The 10474-nt window shown below is 42.2% G+C and overlaps 1 protein-coding gene across 1 annotated transcript in view; it reads right to left on the bottom strand.

Annotated features, from left to right (window-relative positions):
* Positions 1-1028: 1028 nt before the first annotated feature.
* tiparp (TCDD-inducible poly(ADP-ribose) polymerase) overlaps positions 1029-10474 on the bottom strand; it is a 22741-nt gene continuing 13295 nt past the window's right edge. The window contains exons 5-7 of the mRNA XM_067594411.1: positions 5996-6364; positions 4072-4329; positions 1029-2456 (exon numbers count right to left, since the gene is read on the bottom strand). Of these exons, the coding sequence (XP_067450512.1) occupies positions 2267-2456; positions 4072-4329; positions 5996-6364 (817 nt within the window). The 3' untranslated portion in view covers positions 1029-2266. The remainder of the gene's footprint in view (positions 2457-4071; positions 4330-5995; positions 6365-10474) is intronic.

Genomic DNA, 10474 nt, shown 5'->3' with positions numbered 1-10474 from the left:
TTCAAATGGAACTCATGATTATGAAATGAGAAGTCTTGTACACGATATGCTTGGTGTTCAAGTGATTAAATCAGGAGAACACCACTGCTAGGCAACATGGACAGTAGAAGACTACTTGTTGTTCTCTTGCAAGTCTTTTTATATTTATATAATTTAACTGTTACTCAATGTAGCTAGAAAGTCTGGGTGTATTATAAAATTACTTAGAAAAACTCTCTATGACTAAAATTGCAATATATTAATATATTAACTACTATATTAACTTCAATTTTTCAGTGCATTAACCATCCACCAAAAAATTAACTTCCTTGGCCTCCATCATTTCTGAGCACATCAACAACACGTCACAACTCATGAACTGGGAGTTTTTAGAAAATTTCCACTTCCAGAGTCGTAAATATGACAATAGTGGGGTGTTCATATGGACCCTTCTTGTGAACACGGTAAACACAACCCCAGTTGAAGGCAGCATTTCTTGCACAGTTAGATACAACTCTCACATCTATACTGTAAATATGTAGCTGGACAACTAAGTTTAAAACACATTTTTTCTTTCCTGTCGACAGAGCCAGGCCAGCTGTTCTCCCCTGTTTTCAGTCTCTATGCTAAGCTAAGCTAACTAGCCTTCATGTTTACTATACAGATATGAGAGCAGTATCCATCTTCTCGTCTAGCTCTCAGCACGAAAGCAAATAAGCCTATTTCCCAAAATATCAAACAATTCCTTCAACATTATAACATTACTGATCCCTTTTGGCTCTTTTTGGAAACAGTCTGTGTCTACAAACATAACTGGGACTACATTAGCTGTTTTTATGCAGTCTCTAAATGACTGTAGCTTCTAATTAATGAGATCTATATATTGAATGAAACCTCCTCCTCCTCAGATCCCACTTAATGAGTATTCGGTGAGTATTAAATGGATTAACGTTTGAAGGAATATCTAGGAGGGAGGTGAGCAAAGCATCACTAAAACCCCGCTGCTAATAAATCATATTTGAATAAAGCAAAAGCTGGCCATTCAGTCATTTTTTTCTTTTAGATTTTTTTATTTAATCAATGTTACATTAAACTAACATAAATAAACATTTTTATGAACAAAAGGCACACAGTTCAAATATAAACAAAGAGAACGTCTGTACAGTTTGTCTCGATGAAACGTGTCTACTGTCTCTGAGCGAGAGAGCGGTCCGAGAGAGAGATGTGTTACAGGGGGTTCAGGGTCTGTTGACAAAACGCTGCAGCAGCATCGAGTCTCAGCATGTAACTGTACACTCTTCAATCCCCCGCGAGGAACAAAAGTGGTGGGCACGAAGGCAAAAAAAACGCTGACCAGGAACAGCACTGGCTTCATGTGAAACCTCTGCCTGGAGGTTTATAGTACATAGATGTCCAGCTGAAACTCACTTCCATTGTCTGGATGAAGAGGCCACAAGATTCATGTTCACTAAATTAAAAGATTCAAACACGCAGCACATAGACTTGAAAAAAAAAAAACAAAAAAAAACAAACATACGGGCCAGCGGCTGGGTAAACACGCACTATGTTGAGAAATGAGGGGTGGGGTCAGTGTGTGGAAGCTTCTGATTGGTTGGTTGCTGCTTCCTCAGAATTATAATATGACCAGTTGATCATTCACAGTACTGCCAAGACGCTAGCTGTCTACTAGTGTGGGGGAACTGTTTGTCCTGATGTGGGGTTCATATACAGCCATACGACTACCGGTAAGTCAAAATGATAAAGGGGACAAGGTTTGGTTTTTTTTCTGGATCTGCTCCAGATTAATAAGGTAGATAAACTCCTCATGTGTCAGACGATCGCTACCAGGCTCCTGATCGTACTAGATAACAAAGTGTGAGTCCAGTTGAGTCTGGTCGCAGCTGTTGCCAGTTGTCATCCACCTCTGAATGCTCAATCAAACAGGTGTTGTCCTTTGCTAGTCCAGTGTAGTCCAGTTTAATCCGGTCTGGACCAGTCTGTGGTTCCTTACTGCAGTCCAGTCTGGTTGGATCCAGTTGATAGCAGACCTGGATCATTAAGTATTTGCAAATATTTTTTTAGAATTTGTTTTAACCTGTTTAGAGCACAAGTTTACACAAAAAAAGTGATTGAGAGAATTGGTTACGGTGATAATCATGTCCATGGTTTTTCACGGTCCAAACTTTGTTCCTTTTCGTCCTGTGCGGTAAACTCCACCCATCTAGCGACTAAACAGACTAAAACAAACTATTTGCAAACACTGATAGATCCAGGTGTGATCCAGGGCTTAGATGGCGACTGTGCTGGGTACCTCCTCGTAGTGAATGATAAAGTAGGGGTAGCTCTGGTCATCGTTGAAGATGACGTAGATCTGGGGGTCCACCCAGTTGTCCACACAGGAGTCATAAAGGTCACTGGAGGGGTCGCGGAGGTTGATGGGTGGAGGCCGCCGCATGGAGGGATTTCCTACAGTAAACCTGTGCACAGACAACAAAGAGGACAGAGACAAGGTTAGGTTTATGGCTCAGACACACTGAGTGCACACTTGTGTAGACATGTACTGTATTAACTCTTTGACTAATTAATGTGGCAAGCGCAGGTCTTTGTAGTTCCTCATTTCCAGAAGGCTAAAAAACAGATTTTCATTGAGCTCTGCATGTCTGGAGGTTCAGAGCAATAATTTACCACCTAAAAGACGCCTCTTCTAAATTTTATGATTACAAGACTGCTGCTCCTTTGTGTGTTTTAGTGCACCTTAAATAATATAAGCATATGCTGTAAGTGCATGAAATGAATGTACTGTAAGTATATGAAATGAGGTAGTGCACTGTAACCAGTTTGTTTTTCCTCTCTTGAATATTCATGCCAAGCCCTAAAGACCTATAATCCATCAATCTTTGCAACACTTTCTCTGGGGTCATAAATAAAACATATTAAAATAAGAAGACTGTCAGCTAAAGACAAAGATAGTGGGTGGAGACGTTAAAGAGTCTGTGCGCCAGATTTGGTTTCAGACAGGAGAGTTAACCACACTGTAAAGATAACTTCTTTATTGGTCTATATCCCTGCTCAGGTCTGGAGGCAATGTCTCCGCCTGTGCTGCGGCACAGATTGAAGTAATGTGGGGTGTGTGTGTGTGTGTGTGTGCGCTGAGTTTCCAAACCACCACACCATCCTTAGGGCACACCACAGACTGTCTGCTGCAACATAACAAAGCTGGTGATGTATGATGGGTTCAGCCAAATCAGCTGTTTTACATGTGTGGCTCTAAATTTGACTTGTATTTTTAAGGAATGGGAGTAGCATGATGCATAGCATGACCGGATGATGGTTTATGGAAAAGAACCTCCGGTTTTCCATCATCTAAATTAACACTGTATATTTTATTTTCAAACCCCTAGAGCGAGGGAGCAATATGGTCGGAAGGAGATGTTATTTCAGCTGAAGTATGTGCTGGAGGCAACATATTTGGCAAACAAACCAAAAAGTCAAACAACATATTTAGGGACACAAAAACATGTAAGCCCAAAAACACAAGGACACATCAGGCCTTAATTTAACATTTACCAAACTATGTTTCCTCCAGCTAACACCTCATACCAAAAGCATGGTGTCCTAGCTAAGATCTGCCTCTGAAACGAGGCTCATACCACAAGTATTGAGAAACCGCACTTTTAAAAATACATTCATCTGACTGCTTAGAAAAAATAAATATGATCAGATGAAATACACCCCGGTTGGGCGATGTATTGCTGTGAGGTGATAAAAACTTTCCAGACATTTTGATATATTGTTTATAACGAAGCAATTATCCCTTTAAATTAGGTAATTGCTGCCTATGTTGTAAATCAACGAGGGACTTTTTTATAGCGCTATTGGATTTACAGTTTTAAATATGAGGAGTTATGTTGTTTTTAATATTTAACTTACTGAATTAGCCAAAACCAGACAGTCCAATCTAGGGTTGTTTTTTTTTCTACAAAAGTATCTCAACTGAATTTCCTTTATTGAAATTTACTTTATCAAAGTTGCATGTACAAAAATTCCATCCATAATCAAAGTCATCTGCAAAATATAGCAGCCAACACACACCTGCCAGTGAGAACTTTGGCCAGGAACATGCAGTGGACTCCTTTGGGTGAGCGCTTGGAGAAGTTGTGAGAGTAGACAGCCTTGCGGGCAAAGTAGGAGCCCTGACCAAACATGGTGGCGTGTTTGCCGCAGACTCGTGGGTCGAAGTTGTGCTTGCAGATGCCCTCCACCACGTCGGCCGAGGTGCCGTGGAAGAGGTGGCGCTCGCTCAGCAGCCGGTCCATCTCTGACATACGGCGAGACATGTACTCCTTCTTCCTGTTGGAGCGGAGAGAGACAAGAGGGGGTAGGATTAAAATAAACAGCCTTTCAGTGTTCAAAGACTAAGTTTCTGTGATTATTTCATACTTATAAGTAGACAAAAGAATAAAATAATAAACAGAGCAAAGGTATAAAGATGATAAAATAGAAATAAGAACACTACTCTTCATTCTTTAAAACAGAGTATCGCTCAGGTGATGAATGAATGAATGACTTAGTAGACGGCTAGGAGCGGCCCTGCTATTCAAAAGCTGAGATCACAACCTTGTTTGCTCTAAAACCCGTTAAGAACACTGAGCCTAATCTGTTTCTTGAGCAACACACACACACACACACACACACACACAAACGCAGCTCGTTTGATGTGAGCGGATCAATCAGGCATGCAGAGGTGAAAGCATTTCGAGCCAGATAGGCGGTGACCCAGGCTTGAACTCCCATGACCCTGCAGCTTGTGACCTGACACAGACCGACACTGCACGCATACAAGCATGTGCGCACATAAACACACACTAAATTTCCTACTGTCCTATTCTCGGAGCAATGATGTGTTCTAAGGTGACAAAAGCTGCACGACTTCCTTTCACGTAAACAACCAGCCGATCTCCATGCCAATACACACACAGACACGAAAACAAGCAGTTATGGCTTCTCTGTCATAACTAGAGTGTGGGAAGAGGAAATCAACTGACATTCACAGGGGGCATCACTTTCAGATTCCCTGTGACACTCACTCGTACACACACACACACACACACAAAAACACACACTCACACTCAAGTCATTGTGAAACCGTGTGGTACTAGCCGGTGTGGGAGTGCTCAACTGTCACAGCTGATAGGACGTGCCATGCTCTAACCACAGCGGTTAGCCCACTGTGTTCACGACAGGAACATCATCATCACCAAACATCTCTCCATCCGCCGCGTTCACACACTACTGTGGACTCATTCTCACGAAGTCCCGCACAGCTGGTCTCGTTTGCCCTATTTTTCTTCCTCTTCTCACACTGTTTCACATCCTCCCCGTGTTTGTTGTTATTAAAAAAGCGGTTTTGATTCTTGTTTCTTTCTGCAAGTTCATACTCGACAACATAAATCTGGATTAAAAAGGTTACCGATGCATTCATTTTCACAGCAGCCGCGTATGTGAAACTAGGAAAAAAAGAGTAACCAATGACAACACAACACCAATATTTTGGTACTTTGGCCCCATAATATCATATGAACGTGGAAATGACTGATGGTTTTTGTGCTTACAGCTGAATACTATTTTATATGAGTGGTGAAATCTCTTGACTATTAAAACAAATGACTTAACCACCTAAACCCACCACTTAAAATCATACCATCCTCATGACATTGTAGCTGGTGATGTTTTCAGTAATTCAGTAACAGTTACATTCAATAAAACAACCACAAATGCGTCAAAGTCGTATGCCACAACTCCACAACACACCACTGGAAAGTAAGAAAACACATGCAAAAGAAATAGAGACAGATAAAAATATTGGCTCTCTTAGCTGGGTTTTTTTTTTTTAGAAAATGTATCATCATGGGAAATGATTCATGATTTTGTGGTTTGACTGACAGATAATATCTCCAGCAATGAGTGAATGCTTTAAGAAAAAAAAAAAGTGAAATGGTCCCGCTGCCTGGCTCACCTCTTGTACTTCTCCCAGAGGAAAGGGTTCTGCACGCGCAGGATCTTGATGATCCTGAACTTGGTCTCCGACACCGTTTTGTGGAACAGGCTGTACACCGTCCGGTAGCTGCGGTCGTCGCGGGACACTGGCACCTGCAGGAAGTCCTGGCTCATCGTCATGGGCAACCATGTCTCAGGAAAAAGGCTGGGTGGGTTGGTGATTGTTGGCGAGAGGGGGTGTGACACAGAGAGATCCATCGATGAGGATGACAAGGAGGAGGAGGAGGAGGAGGAGGAGGAGGAGGAGGAGGAGGAGGAGGAGGCAGAGGAGGAGGAGGAAGAAGAGGAGGAGCAGAGGAGAGGAGATGAAGATAGGCCGCCCAAAGTCCTAGAGAGAAAAGAGAGAGAAGAAGGCACATGGTGTTGATTAGTGCAAAAATATGGAGGTCAAGTACAATTTTAATGCTTTCTGTTTATCTACTGGATGAATGGAGTTCACAGCATTGAGAGTAAATCAGATACACACAAAAAAACATATACAGACACAATTAATTCATGAATCCATCAGTTGAGTGGCAGACAATTAGCCGTCAACAATTTTGATACTCAAGTAATCGTTTCAGTCATTTGATTTAAGGAAGAATTGTAAAGTGAATCCTGAAGGACTGTTGGGCAAACAAAACAAGACATTTAAAGATGCCCTGCTGTATTTGTGTATTTCTTTTTACTCAAATATGGTAACACTTTATTTTATTGGGTCCCATAGTTCTTGTAATTTCCTAGAAAGGAAGTCATAAGCTGTGAATTCAAAAGAAAGGTTCCTGGAATATGTAATTTAGTACTGATTATAGGGAAACCAAGTTTATTTGGTCAGTACATTTAAGCAGCAGCTGAACACGCAGAAATGTGACATTTGCCAACTGACAAGGACACAAAGTAACACAGAGAATTGATTTAAGAATGAGTAATGAATACTTATTTGGGTTTAAATAGAGAATATCTCTAATTCCCTTTAATTAGTAGTTTTTTTCACATAGTTCTCCAAAGGAAATGAAACTAAGTATTACCTACGATGCATTTAATTTTGCTCTTCAACACTATGAAGAATATGGACACTGTGCATTTTGCCAAAAAACCTTTATTTACCATAGTGACATAAAAAATAAGATGTTAGGGATTATTCCCTAAAAGATAAACAAATAATAAATAAAAACTGTGTCAACCTACAGCCAGAAAAAAGTCAATAAAACCACATTACTGTTGTACTTTTTAACACATTCCTTCTTACAGGCCTTCAAATACAGGCTGTGTTTTCATTTGTCAGTGTCCATTCATGCTGAGGGTCAGTGACAGCAGCGCCTCAGGTCAGCTCATTTTCAGCAACAAAAGCATTAACGACAACCCGCACAACACAATATGCTATCTATCTCTACTCCTCCCCATCTGTTTCCAATCAAAGCTTTATAACGTAACGTAAAAAACAACCCATTGTCTGGTGCGATAAACCAACACATCTGCGCCTCCGAAATCACATCCCACCACCGGTCAACAATGACACAGTCCACAGCAGCCGTCAGCCGTCACCGAACCAAACAAAACAGCGGGGCCGCGCAAAAACATGAAACCCAGACACCAAACAAGACAACGGGGAGGAAAAGGAAGAGCGAGAGAGAGAGAGAAAGACGGGGACTAGAACAAGAGAGAGGGAAGAATAAAATGCCAATTGCAGAGCTGTCATAGAAGTGTCAGAAAAACTATTGTGTCTGCCATTTGAGTCAATAACGATGGTTTGGCTGTCAAGTTAACGCTCTCTAAGTGTAAATGCTGTTAGCCCTATCAGCCATAAGAGAGAGAGAGAGTCTCTGTGTGTGTGTGTGTTGTCAAGAGACTGATCAGTGTGATTCTGAGGCAGTGCGACAGTTTTCCTCATCTCTTTTCTCTCCCTCTCTCTCTCCCCCTTATCTTGTCTGTCCGGTCTCGATCTCTCCCTGCAATCGATGTCTCTATTCCCCGTGTGCTTTGAAGAGATCACAGACGGCCTGCTGCAGAGAACAAGTGTGAAATGAAAAGGGACAGATAACAAGAGAATGATGGAGTTGGGGTGGGAGAGAAGGAGGGAAAGAGTGAAAAGGAGAAAGATTAGGACAGATAACAAGGGAGGGAGGCTGGAAATAACATCATCAGGAGAAAAGACGATGACAGAAGCAGAGGGAGGGAGCGAGGCAGGCAGAGTGCCAATCAAGCTAATGATCTCAACCTCTAAGGGCGTTTTCACCTATAGTTTGTTTGCTCTGGTCTGAATCAGATGATGAGTTGGTGAGCTTCGTTTTTCCCCTTGGCTCCAAGTGAGCCAAAATGCAGCACCACAAACCACATTCACTTCATTCATTGGTCAGATGTGTCTAGGGCGGGAGCAAGAACGTAAACACAGGAAGTAGGTCCTGAAAGAGGTCCACTGGCCAAAATACAACGTACTACATTGTACTAGTCCAAGTCTGACCTTGATTCCTTCTCCGGCTAGTTGTTAGCAACTGTTAAATTCGCTCATCTGCATCCCAGTATACAAAGCTCACCTGCCTACAGGAGCCACCTCGCTCAAACTTGCGGTAGTGGTTGGGTTGGATCGAGGTCGTATCACATTCCCACCACAAACAAACCGCTCCAGAGTTTGTTTGGGACTAGACTAAGACCACCTCCTCTAAAGGGTCTTGGTGTGGTTGTTTTGGTCCACACCCGAGTGCGATTACTGTGTTCACACCTGCCTAAATGAATCACACCAAGGGGGGAAACGAACTAGAGTTAAATTTAACCAGACTAAAAAGTGCAGGTGTGAAAACACCCGAAGCCTAGCACGCACCTGATACACTCACACATACACAACCACACTTGTTTTGGTTATTTAGGAGGTCATTGCTCTGATTTGCATTAATTCCCTGGGAACTTAAAAAAAACAAGTCTTAACTCTAAAATTAAACCTTTTTGGGACCTGCTTTCGGTCCCGACATTGTAACTTATTGAAGTACACACACACTAAACCGATGAAAAAGTCCCAGAAACAAAGCCCTTGTTCCAAATTCCAGCTCCCCACAGTCACATTTCACACTCCTTCACTCACCAGCTCTGTGCACCCAGTCTGGAAACCATTTAGACCTCTCTCTCTCTCTCTCTCACTCTAGCTCTCTCTCTCTCTCTCTCTCTCTATCTCCTCAGCTGCACTCCCTATCTCACTGTCTCTTTCTCTCTCTGTCGTCTGCTTCCTCCATCTAATTTTCTCTCTCTTTCCTCCATCTCCTGCTCTCCATTTTGTCTTTTCATAGCTGCCAGGCCTTGTACGAACAGCTCGTTCTCGTTGTGTGGGACACTGGCAGGACACTGCTACAGCAGCCAAGGAAGTGAAAGATTCTGCAAATGGGGTGAGATGACTCCACTTGTTTCCAATCTGGTATCACTTGTTTTAGAAATATCACTGAAGCGAGGCAGATTATTTCACTGCTATTGAGAAAACGGCAGCTGAGAAATGACTTTTCCTGAAATCAGGTTATTTTCAATAGCAAAGTGAACAGATCTAATCTCATTCACATATTTTCTCACTAGTTTTGAGGAAAAAAAAAAAAAGAATAAAGACCAGCTTAAATGACTTCTGTGATTACTTCTTGAACTGTGGAGGCTCACATGATTGACATTTTCTCCTTTCACGCTTTCTTGATCTGTTTTCTCTCCCCTCTCTGTGTGTCTCTTGTCTCATCTGTTCTGGTTTGCCTCATTATCTCATTTTCCGTCTCCGTGGTTCGGGTCCACTTTGTTCTGCACAGGACAGCTCCTGTTTCCTGGTGACTGTGTGATTTGCCAAAAAACCTCTGAGCTGAAATTAGTGTTAATATGGGTTTCAGGTTCGGCTCGGGATGCCAATGTGCCATGGTCAAGGAGAAGATTAAAGGTGAATGTGGCTTTTGAGTACTCAGCCCTGAACACGACATTAGCATTGTGTACAGACCTCTGTGTGCCTGCCTGTCTCCAAACAGGGACTCAGGACGCTCACAGAACACAGAGAGCCTCGGGGAGACAGTGTATCACATACTGACGAGCCTACTTTCAGTGTGTCTGTGCTTCTGTGCACGTGTTGTTGGGCACTTTATGCAAAATCGAGGACTTTTTTTTCCCCTTATAGTCAATGTGGTTTCACATCCAAAATACTAAATGTTCTCTAACAAGGTTGAGATCTGAGTGCTAAAGGATCTGCTCTGCCAGAGAATACAATTGGAAATACAAGCAGGGGGAGTGAAAGATAGAGACAAAGAGAGACTATCAATCAAGTGAATGACCTCTACCTCTCAACTGAGGACTGTCTGTTCCTGTCATGCTGCCTTTCTATTAATTAGCAGCAATTCTAAACCCCAGTGCTTACCAGAATGTTTCATTATCCCTGATAGAAGATAATATGCTTCTCAGGAAAAGTACTTTTTAGCATCCAGACAGCTTCTATATTGACTACCGGCAC

The sequence above is a fragment of the Thunnus thynnus genome, chromosome 7 (genome assembly GCF_963924715.1).
Source record: "Thunnus thynnus chromosome 7, fThuThy2.1, whole genome shotgun sequence".
Classification (NCBI taxonomy): domain Eukaryota; kingdom Metazoa; phylum Chordata; class Actinopteri; order Scombriformes; family Scombridae; genus Thunnus; species Thunnus thynnus.
Note: the sequence above shows the minus strand (reverse complement) of the source record. Positions and strands in the feature narration are given on the sequence as shown.